Source organism: Lampetra fluviatilis (genome assembly GCF_964198595.1).
Source record: "Lampetra fluviatilis chromosome 45 unlocalized genomic scaffold, kcLamFluv1.1 SUPER_45_unloc_1, whole genome shotgun sequence".
In the NCBI taxonomy this organism is placed as follows: Eukaryota; Metazoa; Chordata; class Hyperoartia; order Petromyzontiformes; family Petromyzontidae; genus Lampetra; species Lampetra fluviatilis.
This window is the reverse complement of record NW_027620425.1, coordinates 529490-553996: the sequence shown is the minus strand read 5'-3', so window position 1 is coordinate 553996 and position 24507 is coordinate 529490. Positions and strand designations below refer to the sequence as shown.

The 24507-nt window shown below is 52.4% G+C and overlaps 1 protein-coding gene across 1 annotated transcript in view; it reads right to left on the bottom strand.

The window, feature by feature from the left end:
- Positions 1–6319, bottom strand: part of LOC144953808 (APOBEC1 complementation factor-like) — an 11757-nt gene extending 5438 nt beyond the window's left edge. Inside the window, exons 1-6 of the mRNA XM_078884446.1 lie at positions 6104–6319; positions 3548–3682; positions 3107–3237; positions 2287–2525; positions 1598–1759; positions 917–1014 (exon numbers count right to left, since the gene is read on the bottom strand). Coding sequence (XP_078740572.1) covers positions 917–1014; positions 1598–1759; positions 2287–2525; positions 3107–3237; positions 3548–3682; positions 6104–6319 — 981 coding nt within the window. The remainder of the gene's footprint in view (positions 1–916; positions 1015–1597; positions 1760–2286; positions 2526–3106; positions 3238–3547; positions 3683–6103) is intronic.
- Between the last annotated feature and the right edge of the window lie 18188 nt (positions 6320–24507).

The window sequence follows — 24507 nt, the reverse complement described above, 5'->3', positions numbered from 1 at the left end:
TCCACAGCTCCCTCCTTCACCCACAGCTCCCTCCTTCACCCACAGCTCCCTCCTTCACCCACAGCTCTCTCATTCACCCACAGCTCCCTCCTTCCCCCACAGCTCTCTCCTTCACCCACAGCTCCCTCCTTCACCCACAGCTCTCTCCTTCACCCACAGCTCCCTCCTTCACCCACAGCTCTCTTCTTCACCCACAGCTCTCTCCTTCACCCACAGCTCTCTCCTTCACCCACAGCTCCCTCCACCCACAGCTTCCCTCCTTCACCCACAGCTCCCTCCTTCACCACAGCTCCCTCCTTCACGCACAGCTCCCTCCTTCACCCACAGCTCTCTCCTTCACCCACAGCTCTCTCCTTCACCCACAGCTCTCTCCTTCACCCACAGCTCTCTCCTTCACCCACAGCTCTCTCCTTCACCCACAACTCCCTCCTTCACCCACAGCTCTCTCATTCACCCACAGCTCCCTCCTTCATCCACAGTTCTCTCCTTCACCCACAGCTCCCTCCTTCACCCACAGCTCTCTCCTTCACCCACAGCTCCCTCCTTCACCCACAGCTCTCTTCTTCACCCACAGCTCTCTCCTTCACCCACAGCTCTCTCCTTCACCCACAGCTCCCTCCTTCACCCACAGCTCCCTCCTTCACCCACAGCTCCCTCCTTCACCCACAGCTCCCTCCTTCACCCACAGTTCTCTCCTTCACCCACAGCTCTCTCCTTCACCCACAGCTCTCTCCTTCACCCACAGCTCTCTCCTTCACCCACAGCTCTCTCCTTCACCCACAGCTCCCTCCTTCACCCACAGCTCCCTCCTTCACCCACAGCTCTCTCCTTCACCCACAGCTCTCTCCTTCACCCACAGCTCTTTTCTGCCGAGCGTCGAACTGGCACGTCTGTTGATTGGCGACAGGGAGCTCACCTTCCCGTTCATCACTTCCATCGCCTTGAGGGCTTCCTCCCGCTTGCCGAAGTGGATGAAGGCGTAGTCCCGGATCTTTTTCACTCGCTCCACCGCTCCTGCGGAAGACCGGTGTTGTTTTGTGTGTGTGTGTATGTGTGTGTATGTGTGTGTATGTGTGTGTGTATATGTGTGTATGTGTATGTACTTGTGTGAGTGTGTATGTATGTGGGGAGTGGTAGTGTAGCGGGTAGCGCTACGCTGTGCTATGAACCCGGCGACCCGAGTTTGATTTCCACTCACGGCCAACACCAGTGACGATTATCTGAACCGGTCCTGGGCCTCCCCAAGGTCAACTCAGCCTCAAATGAGAACCTGGTGTAGCATTGGTGGTGGTGTAGTGGTGGTGTAGTAAACATCGCCGCTAAGAAGACAAAGGCGGCCGGGCATGGTGCTGGCCACCCACCCCCTCGTGTGCTGTTCCGGCCTTCATAGGTGCTACTTGCTAACAGCACTTGCCCCTACAGTCTGTTAAGGCTATACGAGGCATCTTTGTATTTGTGTGTCTATGTGTGTATCTCTACTATCTCTATGAGTCTCTATGTATCTTTATGAGTTTCTATGCATCTCTATGTATCTCTGTGTATCTCTGTGTGTCTCTGTGTGTCTCTGTGTATCTCTGTGTATCTCTAGGACACTAACCAGGCGTGATGCTGAAGGACTGTAGGAGGGTCTCCTCTGTGGTGCCCAGCATGAGGTTTCTCACGTAGAGGATCTTGACGCTCGCCATCGTCTCAGCGTCCACCTCCACCTCAGGCTCTGCCCAGTCCACAGCTATTGGATGGCCCCACAGCTGGATACGACCTGGCACAGGTACAGTGGTGGTGGAGTGGTTAGTGTGGTGGTGGTGGTGGTGGGGGGGGGGGGGGTGGTGGTGGTGAGGGTGGTGGTGGTGATGGTGGTGGTGTTCGTGGTGGTGGGGGTGGTGGAGGTGATGGTGGAGGTGGTGGTGGTGGTGATGGAGGTGGTGGTGGTGAGGGTGGTGGTTTCCCCCTCATCCCTCCCCTCCCACTCACCCGCACCTCAACCCACCCACCACCCACCCCCTCCCCACCAACCCAAACACCAAAACACCACCCCTCCACTCACCCACCCACCCACTTGCTCATCCACCCGCCCGCCCACTCACTCATTCACCCACTCATCCACTCATTCACCCGCCCACTCACCCACCCACTCACTCATTCACCCACCCACTCGGTCATCGACCCACCCACCCACTCTCTCACCTACTCGCTCACCCACTCACTCACCCACCGACTCGCTCATACACCTACCCACCCACCCACTCATTCACCCACCCACTCACCCACCCACCCACCTCCACCCACCAGGCAGGAGCTTCCTGCGTGCCATGGCCGCGTCGCGGTGACTGCGGTACTCCACGAATGCGAAGCCACGGTTCTTGGCCTTGTCGCTGGCGCTGGGGTAGACGATGACCGCCACCACCCCCTCCGTGACCTTGGCCACCTCCTGACGGATCTCCTCGCGACCTTTGCCCCTCGGGATGCCGCCCACAAAGAGGCGGCAGTTGTCCACGCTGGGACACACCCCTAGAAGGCGGCCCTTCCTGTGTGGGGGGGGGGGGGGGTGTGGGGGGTGTTGGGGTGGTGGTAAACAGGCCGCATGGAGAGACTCAAAACTGAGACCCATTGACTCAGCATAGACTCAACACTGCCCATAGACTCTGGAAGTCTGGACCACGTACCCAAAGCAGCCATTGCAGCTGAATGAGCCACAGTCCTAAACCTCGCCCATTTACCCTCGACATCAGGAGGAGTGGGGGACGATGCCAACTTCACTCAGCTGCAAGCGATGATGAAATTCTCACTTGCAGCTTTCATCAGCTATCTGAGACCAGGCCACCTTAGGTTGGAATGGGGTCTTGGGTGTACACCCACTACCGGAGTGGAAGAATGGCAGGCGCATCTTACAGATGACTAGTCGATGGTCAGTGGGCAGATTAGCTCCACGGTAGGTCCTGGTGTCAAGGACATGGGCTCGCATCCACTGACCCATCACTACATAGTCCAGCAGATGTTCTTGCTTGGACCCGGCATGCATCCATGATGTGGTGTGGATGCGCCGATGCCGGAACAGCGTGTTGGTAATTACAAGCCCATGGGCTGCACACACACAGACACACCCCACCTGATCTCGTAGTTGTTGAGCTGGCGGATGGCTTCCTGTGCCTCCTGCCTGCTGGTGAACGTGACGAAGGCGAAGCCGCGATTGTCTCCGTTGAAGTTCATCATCATCCGCATCTCGTAGATCGTTCCCATCTGCGACGGGACGCACAGACAAAGGTCACCACCCCCAACAACACCCTCTTGTAGCCTCGAACACCCCCCCCCCCCCACACACACAGTCGGTGTCACCCCCCCCCAACAACAACACCCTCCTTGTAGCCTCGAACACCCGCCCCACACACAGTCAGTGTCACCCCCCCCCCCACCCCCCCCGTGTAGTCTCGAACACCGTGACCCAAACTCCCCGCAACCCTCATCTTTGTGACGTCACACTCACTCCATTGTGACGTCACCCCCCCCCCCCCATTGTGACGTCACCCCCCCCCCCCCATTGTGACGTCACCTTCTGGCACACCGGCACGAGTTCGTCCTCGAAGAGGTCCCGCGGCAGCTTCCCCAGGAAGACTTCGCAGCCTCGCTGGGGGGGGGGGCCCTCCCAGCCCGGTGGGGGGCCCCCGAACTTGCGCTGCCCGTTCTCCTGGGGGGGGGGGGGTCAGGGGGGGTGGGGTGGTGGGGGGCGGATGGGAGAGGTGTGGTGGCAATACAAATAAACTGCCACTACACTATACACTACACTATACACTTCACTATACTACTACACTATACACTACACTAGTATACACTACACTACTATACACTACACTATACACTACACTATACACTACACTACTATACACTACACTATACACTACACTATACACTACACTACTATACACTACACTACTACACACTACACTACTATACACTACACTATACACTACACCATACACTACACTAAACACTACACTACTATACACTATACACTACACTATACTACTACACTATACACTACACTACTATACACTACACTACTATACACTACACTACTACACACTACACTACTATACACTACACTATACACTACACCATACACTACACTAAACACTACACTACTATACACTATACACTACACTATACACTACACTACTATACACTATACACTACACTATACACTACACTACTATACACTACACTATACACTACACTATACACTACACTACTATACACTATACACTACACTATACACTACACTACTATACACTATACACTACACTACTATACACTACACTACTATACACTACACTATACACTACACCATACACTACACTATACACTACTATACACTATACTATACACTACACTATACACTACACTATACACTACTACACTATACACTACACTACACACTACACTATACACTACACTACTATACACTACACTACACACTACACTACTATACACTACACTACTATACACTACACTATACACTACACTATACACTACACTACTATACACTACACTATACACTACTACACTATACACTACACTATACACTACACTATACACTACACTACTATACACTACACTGTACACTACACACTACACTATGCACTACACTACTATACACTATACACTAAACTATACACTACACTACTATACACTACACTATACACTACACTATACACTACACTACTATACACTACACTATACACTACACACTACACTACACTATATACTACACTATACACTATACACTACTATACACTACACTACTATACACTACTACACACTACACTATACACTACACTACTATACACTACACTACTATACACTACACTATACACTACACTATACACTACACACTACACTACACTATACACTACACACTACACTACACTATACACTACACCACTATACACTACTACACACTACACTATACACTACACTATACACTATGTAATGGGTTCCGGAGACACTTGTAGAGGTAACTTCTTTATTACAATACAACACTCCAACAGTCCTGATACTCTGTTACAGCCTAGGTACACAGCCTAGGTACACAGCCTAGATACACTACTCTGGCTACGCTCTGGGGTCCTCCGGCTACAATTACCCTAGGGGAGGCTACCTGACCCGACCCAGCCAAGGTGCAGGTCTGGACTCTGGCTTCCTCGTAACTCGCCCTTACAAGGACGTAGAGCCGGGAATCCCAGAGTCCCACCACTGGCCCTCACAGCATCCCGGCCCTTACAAGGACAAGCGGGATGAGTGGGTCCAGGGTCCTAAGCCGGCTGGCTGGCGGGTCTTGGGTCTTGAGTTGCGACTGGCCCCGATCGGCCAGGGAGCTGCCCTTTTATGCCTCGTCCCCAACGAGGGGTGGGGTTGTGTGCGCCCCCAGATATCCTACAGAGAACACACAGCCCCCTCCCCCCCGTTGGTGGCGCCAAGGGGCTTAACTGTCTGGGATCCTAGCACCTGGCGCCAAGGGCTTATCTGTCTAAGGTCCCAGAGCCCCCAGCAGCCCCTCCCCTCTTATGGCACTACAACTGTAATGTGAGGATATATCCGGCTCACTGACGTATCACAACTCGTCATGATGATTGGCTCTGCCGGTCCTGGTCTATAGCCAATGGGGGGAAGCCTAGGGGCGTGGCCCTGACGTAATGGAAAGGTGACAGCTGTTAATAGAGGATTGGTTCTGTTGGCTTTGGCCACAGCCAATGGGGAGATGAGTCAGGGGCGTGGTCCCGGGAACTTACGAGGGAGCCTGGAATACTCCATGGAGGTTAACCATAACTGGTGGAAACGTACCACATGACACGGGTATTAAATAGGGGTGGAGACGAACGACACGGGGTCAGAACGGGAACGAACGGAGGAAGGGGGCCACGCGGGAGCGGGGCTCCGGGTTGCCACGTGGCGGTGCGTCTCTATCTATCCCTGTCACGCTGCCGGTCAGCAGCGTGAAGGAAAGCCGTGATACAAGTTGAATAAAAGACAGATTCCAGAAGTCGCCTCAACGAGCTTCATTACACAACTACACTATACACTACAACTACTATACACTACACTATTGTACCTGAACGATGCTGTATCCCGTCCGCTGGCCCAGAGCCCTCAGCTCCGCCTCCTTCTGTACCCCCGCGAGGCTCCCCGCGGGGGGCCCCCCCCTCAGGGCCCCCCCCGTGGGGGTTCCCCCCCCCGTGGGGGCCCCTCCCCCCGTGGGGGCCTCTCCCCCCGTGGGGGGCCCCTCCCGGAGGGGTCCGGTCCCCCCGTCGCCGTGATTCTCCTCCATTCTGAACGATTCCTGCTTCGATTCTGGTCCCTGATTCGGAATTTTGATGGGGAGGCGGTGGTGGTGATTGTCGTGGTGATTGTGGTCGTGGTGATGGTGGTGATAGTGAGGGTCGTGGTGATGGTCGTGGTGATGGTGAGGGTCGTGGTGATGGTGATGGTGGTGATGGTGGTGATGGTGTTGATGGTGTTGATGGTGATGGTGGTGGTGATGGTGATGCTCCCCGGAGTTCCGTCCCCTGACGATCTGAATCACCGCCTCGAGTTACTGCGGGCACAGAAGCACACACACAGCATACACACAGCATACAGATTACACACACAGCATACACACAGCATACACACACAGCACACACACAGCATACACACAGCACACACACAGCATACACACAGTATACAGATTACACACAGAGCACACACACAGCACGCACACAGATTACACACAGCATACACACATAATACAGCAGACACACAGCATACACACACACACACCATACACACACACAGCATACACACATCCCACAACATACACACAGCATACACACACCATACACACACACAGCATACACACATCATACAGATTACACACACACAGCATACACACAGCATACACACACACAGCACACACACAGCATACACACACACAGCATACACACAGCACACACACACACAGCATACACACACAGCATACATGTACACACAGACAAAGATCCCCCGTCTAGCCTCTAACAGGCTGTAGGGGCAAGTGCTGTTAGTAGCACCTACACACAGACAAAGATCCCCAGTGTAGCCTCTAGCAGGCTGTAGGGGGTGGTAGTGGTGATGGTGGTGATGGTGGTGATGATGGTGATGGTGGTGATGATGGTGGTGATGGTGGTGATGGTGGTGATGGTGGTGATGGTGATGTTGGTGACGGTGGTGATGGTGGTGATGGTGGTGGTGGTGATGGTGGTGATGGTGGTGATGGTGATAGTGATGATGGTGATGTTGGTGGTGATGGTGGTGATGGTGGTGGTGGTGGTGATGGTGGTGATGGTGGTGATGGTGGTGGTGATGGTGGTGATGGTGGTGATGGTGATGTAACTTTGCCCTCTGTGTTATCTGTATTCGACCTTTGCCCGCCAACAGCTCAGCAGGAGAGATAACGAGAAGTGACTGTTGATGTGTGGGTGGTGATGGTGATGGTGGTGGTGATGGTGGTGATGGTGATGGTGGGGGTGATGGTGGTGGTGATGGTGGTGAGGGTGGTGATGGTGGTGATGGTGATGGTGGTGGTGATGGTGGTGAGGGTGGTGATGGTGGTGATGGTGATGGTGGTGGTGATGGTGGTGATGATGGTGGTGGTGATGGTGGTGGTGATGGTGTTGATGGTGATGGTGGTGATGGTGGTGTAGTGGTGGTGTAGCGGTGGTGGTGGTGGTGTAGTGGTAGTGTGGTGGTGGTGTAGTGGTGATGGTGGTCTAGTGAACATCGCTAGCACTGGGGGAGAGACAAAGTCCCCCGGGCGTGGTGGTGCTGGCCACACCACCCCACTGTGTATAGCCACAGTGCCGGTAGCCTCCATAGGCGATGGTTCGAACTATGCCGTGATTCATGATCCTCCTCTCTCATCTCTCTCTCATCTCTCTCATCCCTCTCACCTCGCTCTCTCATCTCTCTCATCTCTCTCTCATCTTTCTCATCTCTCTCCCCTCTCTCTCCCCTCTCTCTATCTCTCTCGGGCTGTCTCGAACCTCACCTTGGACCCGTGACCTCGCCTGCTCAGAGTCGAACTCACAGCACGACGCTTCTCTGGGGCAAGACCCACAGACACACAGAGACCCACAGAGACCCACAGACACACAGAGACCCACACAGACACACAGAGACCCACAGAGACCCACACAGACACACAGAGACCCACAGAGACCCACAGACACACAGAGACCCACAGAGACCAACAGAGACACACTGAGACCCACAGAGACCCACAGAGACCCACAGAGACCCACAGACACACAGAGACCCACAGAGACCCACACAGACACACAGAGACCCACAGAGACCCACAGACACACAGAGACCCACAGAGACCCACACAGACACACAGAGACCCACAGAGACCCACACAGACACACAGAGACCCACAGAGACCCACAGACACACAGAGACCCACAGAGACCAACAGAGACCCACAGAGACCCACAGAGATACACAGAGACCCAGAGAGACCCACAGAGATACACAGAGACACACAGAGACACACAAAGACCCACAGACACACAGAGATCCACACAGACCCACAGACACACAGAGACCCACAGAGACCCACAGAGACACACAGAGACACACAGAGACGCACAGAGATACACAGACCCACAGAGACCCACAGAGACCCACAGAGATACACAGATACCCACATAGATACACAGAGACCCACAGAGACACACAGAGACCCACAGAGACCCACAGAGAAACACAAAGACCAACAAACACATATAGAGACCCACGAAGATCCAGATAATCTTATAGACCCACATAGACCCACAGACACCTACAGAGACACACTGAGACGCACAAAGATACACAGAGATCCACAAAGACCCACAGAGACCCACAGAGACACACAAAGACCCACAGAGATACACAGAGACCCACAGACACCCACAGAGACCCACAGAGACCCACAAAGCCCCACAGAGAACTACAGAGACACACAGAGACACACAAAGACCCAAGAAGATCCAGAGATTCGTAGAGACCCATACAGACCCACATACACCCACAGAGACGCACAGAGATACACAGAGACACATAAAGACCCACACAGATACACAGAGACCCACAGGGATATACAGAGACTCACACAGATACACAGCGACCCACAGGGATACACAGAGACCCACAGAGACCCACAGAGACCCATTGAGATACATAGAGACCCACAGAGAGACACAAAGACCCACAGAGATACACAGAGACCAACAGGGATACACAGAGACCCACAAAGACCCACATAGATACACAGAGACCCACAGGGATACACAAAGACCCACAGACACATATAGAGACCCAAGAAGATCCAGATATTTGTAGAGACCCATACAGACGCACATACACCCACAGAGACGCACAGAGATACACAGAGACACACAGACCCACAGAGATACACAGAGACCCACAGGGATATACAGAGACTTACAGAGATTCACAGAGACCCACAGAGATCCACGGAGACACACAGAAACTCATATAGAGAACCACAAAGATCCAGAAACTCTTATAGACCCACACAGACCCACAGAGATACATAGAGACCCACAGAGACCCACAGACCCACAGAGACCCACGGAAACCAACAGAAGCCCACAGAGACCCACAGAGATACACAGAGACCCACAGATACCCACATAGAGACTCATAAATATCTAGAAACTCGTATAGACCCACACAGACCCACACAGACCCACAAAGACCCATAGAGACCCATACTCATCGAGACCCATACCAAAACTAAACCATGTTTATCTTGATTTGAAGCTTTCGTGACTGCAGGAATCCATACGCGTTGGTTCTTTCACTCACCCATCCACTCACTCACGTACGTAGAAAAGAATAATAAAAATAATAATACATCATATGATATATATCCACAGAGGTACATCAAGATACACAGAGACCTACAGAGACACAGAGACTCATATAGATTTATAGAGATATGTAAATATACATAGAGACCCATAGAGATTCCCAGAGACCCATAGAGATACATAGATATACATGACGATACAAAGAGACCCACTGAGACCCACTGAGACCCACAGAGACCCATAGATAACCATGTACATGGAGACACATAGAGACCCATTGAGATACATAGACAATCATGGAGACCCATACTCAGAGACTCATATAGAAACCCACAGACCCACAGAGACCCACAGATTCACAGAGACCCACAGACACCCAAATAGACCCATATAGACATATAAATCCACAAAGACCCATGGAGACCCACAGAGATACATTGAGACCGTATACACAGACAAAGATCCCCCGTGTAGCCTCTAGCGGGCTGTAGGGGCGAGTGATGTTAGTAGCGAGTAGCAGCAGCACCTATGAAGGCTACCGGCACTGTGGCACACAGAGGGGGTGGGTGGCCACCACCACGCCCGGCCAACTTTGTTTCTCCCCCAGTGCTTGGGATGCTCACTACACCAACACTACCACCACCACTACACCACCACCGCTACACCACCACCACCAACACCGCTACACCACCATGATTACATCACCACCACCACTACACCACCACCGCTACACCACCAACACCGCTACACCACCACCACGAATACATCACCACCACCACTACACCACCACCACCACCACAAAACTACACCGCTACACCAGGTACTCATTTGAGGCTGAGTCGACCTAGGGGAAGTCCAGGACCGGTGCAGAGAATCGTCACTCGGGTCGCCGGGTTCATAGCGCAGCGTAGCGCTACCCACTGCAACTACCTCAACAACAACAACCGCCATTCGCCACTAAGTCGCGGTGATGTCACCACGACGCTTGTGCCAGGCTATGTGCACCTTGAGGCCACGCTGGCAGGAGGTCACGGGGCAGACCCAGGTGCGACGGGTCGATTGACATGACTGGCTGATGCACCACCTGTGCCCCCTACTGTGCCAACTGTGCTTTAGCCGCCCGGCACTCCGATCATTGTTGTGAGCATCGCTCCTCTGCCCTCCGTTGTTTTTGGAAGGCGACTGCCTCCAACTGCCCAGTAGCGTCCTTCACGAGCCTCCTTCACAGAAACCGATCTTGACACCGCTGGTGCCAGTCATCGGCAAGTCCACTCAGCTCCACATCCTACTGTACCACGTCACTCCATTTCTTCTCTAGCCCATGCCGCGCCCATTTAGCCTCCTCGATCCGGCCGAATAAAAGCTGTTTAGGCATGCGGTGACTGGGCAAGCGGGCTAAATGGCCCAGCCAATGCAACCTTGCCTGCCGGAGAAGCTCACCGATGGGACTTTGTCCAGATCTTTCAAGGATTTGTGAGCTCCGCACACAATCCAGCCTGGTTAAACCAAGGATGGATCGTAGGCAGGCAAGCCTAAATGTTTATAACCGGCGAAGATGCTCCATTAGGGGGGTCCACGTTTCGCAAGCGTAGAGAAGGGAGGGAGTGACTGGCCGAGAAGACCTGAACCTTCGTGTGGAGCGACAGACCAGGTAGCTTCCACACAGCATTATGCAACCGATGAAAACATAATGCCGCTCGACTGATTCGGAGTGAGACTTCTACTGTTAAACCGGCGCCGGTCATAAGCACACTGCCCAGGTATGGAGAAACTCTCCACTCTCTCCACAACTGCCCTATCACCGATTGGGAGTTGTGGGGGTGGAGTGTCCGATGGTACAAATTACCCAGGCAGGTGCTTCGTTTTGGTGGGGCTGATGGTAAGGCCCCACCTCTTAGTGGCAAGCTCCAGGTTCAGCAGCAGCACCTCCAACTCCTCCTATGAGTGAGCAACGATTACCAGATCATCGGCATACATAACATGGTTAACCAATAGGGAGCCATCCCTTGACCACACCCGAGCATCGATCAGCCTCCCATTGTATCTGTACCAGATGGAAATTCTTCTGGTACAGCTATTGAAGGCCTCATAAACTACCTGGTCAAAATAGATGTTCAATAATGTGGGAGCCAGAAGACATCCCTGTCGCACCCCAAGGTGTACAGCGAATGGCTCCGACTCCCTGCCACGTAGTTTTACCCGGGCCCGCTCACCATCATGAAGGTCCTTAATGAGCGTGAGCAGAGGGTCAGGGACTCCGAAAGCACGATGAACAACCCAGAGCCCAGGCCTGCTGTGGATGTCATAGGCCTTGACCAGTTCAATAAAGCAGAGATTTAGATGGCTCAGAGGGATATACCTAATAAATAAACTTGAAACGTGAAGGTCTTGTTGGAATTCCTTACACCTCTGCTGCAGCAGACGGTCAAAAAATATGACATCCGTGCAGGACCGCCCTTTCCTGAAACCGCATTGGGGCTCCACAAGCCTCTCCTCAGCGTGCCTAGCAAAACGATGTTGAATAATCCTTGCCAGGACCTTTCCTGGCACACTGAGGAGTGAGATGCCCCTGTAGTTGTTACAGTCTGTGCGGTCCCCCTTCTTACAGAGGGGGACCACCAGGGCATCCTTCCAGTCCTGCAGAACACGTGCAGTGGTCCAGACTGTTGTTATGATGTCATGTAGGGCAGTCTGTGCACAAACGTCACCCTCCCTCAGCATTTCACTTGGGAGATCATCTCTGCTCGGTGCCTTTCCTGGTCTCAGACTCTGGATCGCCTTCAGTACTTCCTCAACAGATGGCACCTCAGCCAGCCACTCACAGGGGGTGACTTATTATTTGAGGCACCGCAGCCTCGGTAGGGTCATCCCCACTTTGTCCCACGTTGTTATCCAAGCTGAGGGATGTCCCCTCCCCCAGGACCTCAGAAATGCTCAGCAAATCTGCAAACCTGTTCCTGGGGGTCGGAGATTGGATCACAGTTCCTTCCCCCAATGATGGTAATAGGTGTGAGGCTGCAGGTTGCTTTTTATGATGGAGTTAAAGAGCGATTTGTGATCGCGGGCCACTGAGGCAGACTCCATCTCCTCAGCAACCCGCGACGACCACCCATCCTTGCAGCGCGTCACGGCTCTCCGAAGCTCCAAACGAAGGCTGCGGTAAGCCTCTTCATTCTCTGAAGTGGGATGCTGTAGACGATTAGAGTGGGCCTGTCGATTTTTCTCAGCCAGCCTGAACACCTCCACTTTCAGCCAGGGTCTCTGGGGAGGTCTGGAACGTGTACCCAAAGCAGACATTGCAGCTGCATGAGCTACAGTCCTAAGCCTCGCTCATTTCCCCTAGACATCAGGAGGAGTGGGGGACGATGCCAAGCCCAGCCGCAAGCGATGATGACATTCTCGCTTGAAACTTTCATCAGCGAGCTGAGACCAGGCCACTAAGGGTTTGAATGGGGTCCTGGGTGTACACCCACCACCGGAGTGGAAGAATGGCAGGCGCATGTTACAGATGACAAGTCAATGGTCAGTGGGCAGATCAGCTCCACGGTCGTTCCTGGTGTCAAGGACATGGGCCCACATCCGCTGTTCCGTGACTTTCTAGTCCAGCAGATGTTCTTGCTTGGACCCGGCATGCATCCATGATGTTGTGTGGATGTGCCGATGCCGGAAGAGCGTGTTGTTAATTTCAAGCTCATGGGCTGCACAAAAATCGCCTGTCCCCCCCGGGGCCTCTGGAACAAGCTTATTAATGAGATATTTTTTACGTGGTTTAGTGGTAATTTATTGAAGGTGGAGGGGTTACCATCCCCTCGTACTTACTCACACACACACACTCACACACTCACTCACTCACACACTCACTCACACATTCACTCACCCACACACTCACTCACACACTCACACACTCACTCACTCACACACTCATTCACTCACACTCTCACTCACTCACAAACTCACACATTCACTCACACACTCACTCACACACACATTCACTCAATCACACACTCACTCACACACTTTCTCACTCAAACACTCACACACCCACACATTCACTCACTCACTCACACACTCGCTCACACACTCACACACACATTCACTCACACACTCACACACTCACTCACTCACACACTCACACAATCACTCACACACTCACACATTCACTCACTCACAAACTCACTCACTCACACACTCACACACACACTCACTCACACACTCTCTCACTCAGACACTAACACACTCACTCACACACTCACTCACTCACACACTCAAACATTCACTCACACACACGGACACACTCACTCACACAACAACAACAACCGCCATTCGCCACTAAGTGGCGGTGACGTCACCACGACGCTTGTGCCAGGCCATGTGCACCTTGAGGCCACGTGAAGTGTCGAACGCCCGCTGGCAGGAGGTCACGGTGCAGACCCAGGTGCCACGGGTCGACTGACCGAGATGACACACACACTCATGCACAGTCACGTGGCATATATACACATCACACACACTCACCACACACATACATCACACACACACCACACACACCACACACACATGAAACACACATAACACACATCACACACACAACACACATCACACACACACACCACACACACACCACACACATGAAACACACACCACACACATCACACACACAACACACACACAACACACTCATCACAGCCCATTCACACACCACACATGACACAAACATTACACACGACACACATGACACCACACATGACACACCACACACACGCCACACGCCACACACATCACACATGACCCACGCGCCACACACATGACACACACATGACACACACAGTACACACATGCCACACACACATGACTGACACATGACACACACACACCGCACACATGACACACACCACAAACACGACACACACATGACACACACCACACGACACACACAAGACACACACATGACACACACATGACACACGACCACCCCCACCTGGTTAATTTGGCGAGAGCCGGGAGACTTCTCTGGTGGTGCTGGCGAGGGTCTCTCCGCTCCGCTAATCAACTCGCGATTTGTGAGGGCGACAGCGGCGAGGAAGACCCCTCAACTCCTCACTCAGTGGTGGGGGGGGTGAGGTGGGGGGGTGTGGTGGGGGGGGGGGGTGAGGTGGGGGGTGGAGGGGCTGACGTTCGAACTCCACAGCGAGAGACCTTGGCCCCCCTCTCCTCGTTAATCATTGAGCCACTCACCCACTCACCCACTCACCCACCCACCCACTCACCCACCCACCCACTCACCCACTCATCCACCCACTCACTCACCCACTCACTCACCCAGTCACCCACTCACCCACTCAGTCACCTACTCACCCAGTCACTCACTCACTCACTCACTCACTCACTCACCCACCCAGTCACCCATTCACTCAACCACTCACCCACTCACCCATTCACCCACTCACTCACCCACTCACCCACTCACCCACTCACTCACCCACTCACCCACTCACTCACCCACTCACCCACTCACTCACCCACCCACTCACCCACTCACTCACCCACTCACCCACTCACTCACCCCACTCACCCACTCACCCACCCAGTCACCCACTCACCCACCCACCCACTCACCCACCCACTCACCCACTCACTCACCCCACTCACCCACTCACCCACCCAGTCACCCACTCACCCACCCACCCATTCACCCACCCACCCACTCACCCACTCACTCACCCCACTCACTCACTCACCCACCCAGTCACCCACTCACCCACCCACTCACCCACCCACTCACCCACTCACTCACCCCACTCACCCACTCACCCACCCAGTCACCCACTCACCCACCCACTCACCCACCCCACTCACCCACTCACCCACCCAGTCACCCACTCACCCACCCATTCACCCACTCACTCACTCACCCACCCACTCACTCACTCACCAACCCACTCACCCACCCCACTCACCCACTCACCCACCCAGTCACCCACTCACCCACCCATTCACCCACTCACCCACCCAACCACTCACCCACTCACCCACTCACCCACTCACCCACCCAGTCACCCACTCACCCACCCACTCACCCACTCACCCACCCAGTCACCCACTCACCCACCCACCAACACCCCCCCACCAATACCCCTCTCGTTATCGGCAGTGCACCTCCCACCCCGAGCTAAACATTAACCCGGTACCATTCACCACCTGTCCGTGTGTGTGTGTATCTGTGTGTGTCTGTGTGTGTGTGTCTGTGTGTGTGTCCGTGTGTGTGTGGGTATCTGTGTGTGTGTCTGTGTGTGTGTCCGTGTGTGTGTGGGTATCTGTGTGTGTGTGTCTGTGTGTGTCTGGGTGTCTGTGTGTGTCCGTGTGTCTCTGTGTGTGTGTGTGTCCGTGTGTGTGTCTGTGTATGTCTGTGTGTGTGGGTGTCTGTGTGTGTGTGGGTGTCTCTGTGTGTGTGTCCGTGTGTGTGTCTGTGTGTGTCTGTGTGTGTGTGTGGGTGTCTGTGTGTGTGTGGGTGTCTGTGTGTGTTTCTCTGTGTGTGTGTGGGTGTCTGTGTGTGTCTGTGTGTGTGTCTGTGTGTGTGTGTGGGTGTCTATGTGTTTGTGTCTGTGTGTCTGTGTGTGTGGGTGTCTGTCTGTGTGTGTCAATGTATGTCTGTGTGTGTCTGTGTGTGTGTAGGTGTCTGTGTGTGGGTGTCTGTGTGTTTGTGTCTGTGTGTCTGTGTGTGTGGGTGTCTGTCTGTGTGTGTCAATGTATGTCTGTGTGTGTCTGTGTGTGTGTGTAGGTGTCTGTGTGTTTGTGTCTGTGTGTGTCTGTGTGTGTGAGTGGTAGTGTAGTGGGTAGCGCTACGCTGCACTATGAATCCGGCGACCCGAGTTCGATTCCCGCTCACGGCCAACACCACCAGTGACGATTATCTGAACCGGTCCTGGGCCTCCCCTATGTCGACTCAGCCTCAAATGAGTACCTGGTGCGGTGTGTAAACATCGCCACTGGGGAGGCAAAGGCGGTCGGGCGTGGTGCTGGCCACCCACCCCCTCGTGTGCCGTTCCGGCCTTCATAGGTGCTCGCTAACAGCACTTGCCCCGACAGTCTGTAAAGGCTACACGGGGGGTCTTTGTCTGCGTCTTTATCTGTGTGTGTATGGATAGGTAGGTGAGTGAGTGAGTAGGTGAGTGGATAGGTGAGTAGATAGGTGAGTAGGTGAGTAGGTCCTCCCGAGTGAAACATTAACCCGGTACCATTCACCACCTGTGCGTGTCTGTGTGTGTTTGGGTGAGTGTCTTTGTGTGTGTGTGGTTATGTGAGTGAGTGAGTGGGTGAGTAGGTGGGTGAGTAGGTGGGTGAGACAGTAGGTGAGTGGGTGGGTAGGTGAGTGAGTAGGTGAGTACGTGAGTGAGTAGGTAGGTGAGTAGGCGAGTGAGTGGGTGAGTGGGTGAGCAAGTACGTGAATGGGTGAGTGGGTGAGTAGATGGATGAGAGAGTAGGTGAGTGGGTGGGTGGGTGCGTGGGTGAATCGGTGGGTGAGTGGGTTGGTGAGTGGGTGGGTGAGTGGGTGAGTAGGTGAGTGGGTGGGTGAGTAGGCGGTTGGGTGGGTGGGTGAGTAGATGAGTGGGTGGGTGAGTGGGTGGGCGAGTGGGTGGTTCGACTGACTGAGATGACTCAGTCTGTCGACCCGTGGCACCTGCTGGGTCTGTCCCGTGACCTCCAGCCAGTGAGACTTTGACACTTCGCGTGGCCTCAAGGTGCACCTAGCTTGGCACAATCGGTTGTTGTTGTTGAGTGGGTGATTGAGTGGGTGAGTGGGTGGGTGTGTGATTGGATGAGTAAATGAGTAGGTGGATGAGAGGGTGAGTCGGTGAGTGGGTGAATGAGTGGGTGAGTGGGTGGGTGAGTGGGTTGGTGTGTGATTGGATGAGTAAATGAGTAGGTAAGTGAGAGGGTGAGTAGGTGAGTGGGTGAGTGAGTGGATAAGTGGGTGGGTGAGTGGGTGAGTAGGTGTGTGCGTAGGTGAGTAGGTTAGTAAGTGGGTGAGAGGGTGAGTGGGTTAGTATGTGGGTGAGTATGTGAGTAGATGAGTGAGTAATTGGTTGAGTAGGTGGGTTAGTGGGTGAGTAAGTGAGGGAGTAGGTGAGTTAGTAGGTGAGTGAATAGATCAATAGGTAAGTAATCACTCCCCGGCTAAAACATTGAATCGGTACCACGCACTACATGTCTGTGTGTGTGTCTCTGTGTGTGTGGCTGTGTGTGTGTCATTAAGGACCTTCATGATGGTGAGTGGGCCCGGGTAAAACTACGTGGCCGGGAGTCAGATAATTTCCCTGTACACCTTGGGGTGCGACAGGGATGTCCTCTGTCTCCCACATTATTTAACATCTATTTTGACCGCGTAGTTCGTGAAGCCTTCAATAGCTGTACCGGGGGAATTTCCATCTGGTACAGATATAATGGGAGGCTGATCGACGCCCGGGTGCGATCAAGGGATGGCTCCCTATTAGTCAACCACGTTATGCATGCCGATGATTTGGTAATAGCTGCTCATTCAGATGAGCAGTTGGAGACGCTGCTACTGAGACTGGAGCGTGCCACTAAGAGGTGGGGCCTTACCATCAGCCCCACCAAAACTAAGCACCTGCCTGGGTATTTTGTACCATCGGACACTCCACCCCACAACTCCCAATCGGCGATGGGGCAGTAGTGGAGAAAGTGGAGAGTTTCCCATACTTGGGCAGTGTGCTTATGACCGGCTCCAGTTTAACAGCAGAGGTCTCACTCCGAATCAGTCGAGCGGCAATATCTTTCATCGGTTGCGTAACGCTGTCTGGAAGCTACCTGGTCTGTCGCTCCGCACGAAGCTTCAGGTCTTCTCGGCCACAGTCATTCCCTCCCTTTTCTACGCTTGCGAAACGTGGACCCCCCTAATGGAGCATCTTCGCCGGTTGGAAACATTTAGGCTGGCCTGCCTACGATCCATCCTGGGTTTAACCAGGCTGGATTGTGTGAGGAGCTCACAAATCCTTGAAAGATCTGGGTAAAGTCCCATCGGTGAGCTCCTCCGGCAGGCAAGGCTGCATTGGCTGGGTCATGTAGCCCGCATGCCCAGCCACTGCATGCCTAAACAGCTTTTGTTCGGCCGGATCGAGGGGGCTAAACGGGCGCGGCACGGGCTAGAGAAGAGATGGAGTGATGTGGTACAGGAGGACGTGGAGCTGGGTGGACTTGCCGATGACTGGTACCAGCGGTGTCAAGATCGGCCTCTGTGGAGGAGGCTCGTGAAGGACGCTACTGGGCAGTTGGAGGCAGTCGCCCTCCAACAACAACGGAGGGCGGAAGACCGACGCTCACAACAACGAGCGGAGCGCCGGGTGGCTAAAGCACAGCAAGTTGGTACAGTAGGGGGCACAGGTGGTGCATCAGCCAGTCATCTCGGTCAGTCGACCCGTGGCACCTGCTGGGTCTGCCCCGTGACCTCCTGCCAGCGGGCGTTCGACACTTCACGTGGCCTCAAGGTGCACATAGCCTGGCACAAGCGTCGTGGTGACGTCACCGCCACTTAGTGGCGAATGGTGGTTGTTGTTGTTGTGTATCTGTTTGCGTGGGAAACAAACCAGGATGCCCTGGTGGTCCCCCTCTGTAAGAAGGGAGACCGCACAGACTATAACAACTACAGGGGCATCTCACTCCTCAGTGTGCCGGGAAAGGTCCTGGCAAGAATTATTCAACATCGTCTTGCTAGGCACGCTGAGGAGAGGATTGTGGAGCCCCAATGTGGTTTCAGGAAAGGGCGGTCCTGCACAGATGCCAGATTTTCTGTCCGTCTGCTACAGCAGAGGTGTAGGGAATTCCAACAAGACCTACATCTCTGCATTATTGACCTGGTCAAGGCCTATGATACCATCAATCGGCCTGGGCTCTGGGTTGTTCGTCGTGCTTTCGAAGTCCCTGACACATTGCTCACGATCATTAAGGACCGTCATGATGGTGAGCGGGCCCGAGTAAAACTATGTGGCCGGGAGTCGGAGCCATTCACTGTTCACCTTGGGGTGCGATAGGGATGTCCTCTGGCTCTCACATTTTTTACATCTAGTTGGACCACGTAGTTTCTGAAGCCTTCAATAGCTGTACCGGGGGAATTTCCATCTGGTACAGATACAATGGGAGGCTGATCGATGCCCGGGTGCGGTCAAGGGATGGCTCCCTATTGGTCAACCACGTGATGTATGCCGATGACCTGGTAATTGCGGCTCACTCAGAGGAGGAGTTGGAGGCGCTGCTGCTGAGACTGGAGTGTGCCACTAAGAGGTGGGGACTTACCATCAGCCCCACCAAAACTAAGCACCTGCCTGGGTATTTTGTACCATCGGAGACTCCACCCCCACAACTCCAATTTGGTGATGGGGCAGTTGTAGAGAGAGTGGAGAGTTTCTCATACCTGGGCAGTGTGCTCATGACCGGCTTCGGTTTGACAACAGAGTTTTCACTCCGAATCAGTCGAGCGGCATTATCTTTTCATCAGTTGCGTGACGCTGTGTGGAAGCTACCTGGTCTGTCGCTCCGCACGATGCTTCGGGTCTTCTTAGGCCTATATAACACCCTGTTTCAGCAACTATCTCGCTACATTGTTTCACCCGAGCATCATTGCTTGTGTTGCGATTGAAACGTCGTGAATTTTATTTATTTTTATATATACGTGACTTGAAGGGAAAACCCAAAGAGTTTGAATTCCTGCACTCACGAAAGCTTTAAGTCAACGTTCGTTATCCATTTGAAAATATTACTGGGGGTAGGGGGGCTCATGGTATCTGTAGTCCAGGAGGCCTACAAAATCTTAATCCGGGGCCTGCGGGCCACGCCTCCCTGCTGGAACCTACCAGCGGGTTCCCGGGCTCTCTTCACGTGACCCCCTTCCTTGACCTCTCCCCCTAGACCCCTCCTGGAGTCTATCACGTGGTCTGCGATCAGTCGGGGCTGCTTCAAGCCGCAGATCCCCTTCCCTGCCAGCAGAGAGCGCTGTGCTGCTTGGTGATGTCACTGCATCACCCCCCGCCCCCCTGTGAAGAAAAATAAACAGCCGACCCGGCTGACATCAATCACATCCATGACGGGGAGTTCCACAAAGTGCAAAGCACGCCAAAAGACAAAGATCCCCCGTATAGCCTTAACAGACTGCAGGGACAAGTGCAGTTAGCGAGCACCTATGAAGGCCGGAACGGTATGAGGGGGTGGGTGGCCAGCACCACGCCCGACCGCCTTTGTCTCCCCAGTGGCTATGTTTACACACCGCACCAGGTACTCATTTGAGGCTGAGTCGACCTAGGGGAGGCCCTGGACCGGTTCAAATAATCGTCACTGGTGTTGGCCGTGAGCGTGAATCGAACTCAGGTCGCCGGGTTCATAGCGCAGCGTAGCGCTACCCACTACACTACTGCTCCCTGCACACAGAAACACACACAGACACACACGCAGGTGTGTGTGTGTGACTTTGTCTTATCCATCACACACACACAAAGACACACACAAAGACAAACACAAAGACACACAAAGATTCACACGCAAACAAAGACTCACACACACAAAGACACACACACAAAGACACACACAAAGACACACACATACACAAAGACACACACACAAAGACACACACATACACAAAGACACACACACACACGCGGTTTGTATAAATTCTTTTTCCTGTGCGAATCCGGGAATTTGCGTCAAAGTTGAAGTGAAACCAGCCAGGCAGCGTATAAATACCGCTCGATATTAAAATGACCACAACCACCACCACAGCCGATTGGAACCGCGAGGAGAAGAGGTAAGCACTTTAAAACGCCCGTTCTTTTTACACTTTCTACAATTATACGTCTTAGCATTTCAACACAGCGACAAATACTCATAACTTGAGGGTTTGTTAGATCGCGTCAAACATTTAACCCCACAAAAATACATTCAATTATGGACACGTTGTCTCTTTACTCTTAGGTTTGCTCGTCAGACGTTGCTTTGATAGCTGTGATAACCCAGCGGACTTTTTTGCGTTTCATTCTCGCTGCACAATCCGTTCAACGGCAATCAGATTATCTGATCAAATCGTGATCCGTTTTTACTCTCTGCCCAAGTCGATTCAACACTACCCATAGACTCAACACTACCCATAGACTCAACACTGCCCATAGACTCAACACTACCCATAGACTCAACACTACCCATAGACTCAACACTACCCATAGATTCTAGATTTGAAGCTTTCGTGACGGTCCCACCTGATGACGGAGACTTGTGTTGCCTCCGAAACGTCGTGGTTTTTATTTTATTTTCATTAATTTTGATGTTTTACCTACGTGACTTTACCGAAAAAACCTAAGAATACTACCCATAGACTCAACACTATCCATAGACTCAACACTACCCATAGACTCAACACTACCCATAGACTCAACACTACCCATAGACTCAACACTACCCATAGACTCAACACTACCCATAGATATTTATTCTTTGGTTTTTCGGTAAAGTCACGTATAAAGATAAAATAATAAATTAAATAATAGCATACGACGTTTCGATTGCAACACAAGCAATCATCATCAGGTATAAATGAAATAGCAACAATTCTAGATTTGAAGCTTTCGTGACTGCAAGGATTCATACTCTTAGGTTTTTTCGGTAAGTCACGTAGGTAAAACATCAAAATTAATGAAAATAAAATAAAACAAAAATCACGACGTTTCGGAGGCAACACAAGTCTCCGTCATCAGGTGGGACCGTCACAGCCGAATTAGCTGCATCAAGTGAGGCAATGATTCAAGATGTAATCCCTTATAAGCAAGTTGAAGGGGGAGGAGAGGGGGGGGGGAGCTCATCAGAATGTGGTAGCCAATGAATGGAACGTATCGGGAGGGAGGGGGGCGGGGCTCAAGTACAACGCATCGGGAGGGAGAGGGGGGGCGGGGCCAAAAAGAATGGACGACGGCTTGGACGCGGTTGCTGCTGCACACGCCAACACATTGGACAGAGAGGGGGAGGGGAGGCCTGATACACATGATAGAAAAAAGAACGAAAATGCCCATGTTTATACCAATGCTGGCTGAACAATGAAGAGAGTACTGTTAAACACTGGGGATGTTAACACTCGGTAAAGTAAAGTAAAATAGTGCCTGTCAGATAAGATGGTCCAAAAAAGTGTAATTAAGTCTTTTTTGCGTGGTTGATAACATCTTTCCAATGATTACTAAGTTTGTACCCATCATCACGGTTGAAATTATGTCTGTGTTTGTATATTTGTATGGCTTCGTGTACAAACCTTTGATGGTAGCTGGGAGGTTTGCAGAGAACCTTGGTCTCGGAAAAGACAATTTCATGAGAGCCCACCGAGTTGTAGCAATGATCGGCAACGGCAGAAGAATCAGTTCTGCCGTGTTTCAGATCTGACTTGTGCTCGCGGACACGATCAGAAACATGACGTTTCGTTTCTCCAATGTAGCAATCACCACAAATGCAACTCAATTTGTAGACTCCAGGATACTGTAAGTCAGGAACGACATCCTTCACAGATGGAATCAGATCACGGATTTTATGCACTGTACTGAATCGGACTTGGATCTTATGTTTGTTTAGAATTTTGGAGATATTTTTGGTCACGCCTGCTATGTATGGTAACGTGATAGTTTTGGTCGGAGTTTCATGTGGCTGTTTCTGTGTGGTGGGAGAGACAGCTTGGCGGATAGTACGGTCAGAGTATCCGTTCATCCTGAGGGCCCGATGTACATGTCTTAATTCACCGGTCAGGTGGTGTTTGTCAGAAATGCCATGGGCTCTGTGGTATAGCGTTTTGATGAGAGAATTCTTTTGAGATGGGTGGTGGTGGGAATCTGGTTTCAAGTAGGAATCTGTGTGGGTGGCTTTCCTGTAGACAGAATGTCCCAAGGATCCGTCAGGCCTCCTCTCAAACAGAATATCCAAGAATGGTAGTTTACCGTCTTTCTCCACTTCCATGGTGAATCTGATGGATGGGTGTCTAGAATTGATGTGGTCCAAGAAGTGGTTCAATGCTGGGAGGCCATGTGGCCAGATGACGAAAGTGTCATCCACATACCTCTTCCACAGGGAAGGACGCAGGGTGGATGTCTGGATGGCGTCTGATTCAAACTTTTCCATGAACATGTTCACTATAACTAGGGGTACCCTCATTCTGTTTGTAGAAGGTGCCATTCCCGTTCCATTCATTGGCTACCACATTCTGATGAGCTCCCCCCCCCTCTCCTCCCCCTTCAACTTGCTTATAAGGGATTACATCTTGAATCATTGCCTCACTTGATGCAGCTAATTCGGCTGTGACGGTCCCACCTGATGACGGAGACTTGTGTTGCCTCCGAAACGTCGTGATTTTTGTTTTATTTTATTTTCATTAATTTTGATGTTTTACCTACGTGACTTACCGAAAAAACCTAAGAGTAGAAATAGCAACAAAAATCTAACCAGAAAACTATAGACAGACATATAAGCAGACAGATATCACCAAGATACAGAGAGAGTAACACAGGTACAGAGAGGGAGATCGTCTCTGTGGGGTGGCCTTAAATAGACAGAGGGGGGGCTGAGGCAGAGAGAGGGAGGGGTTAGAGAA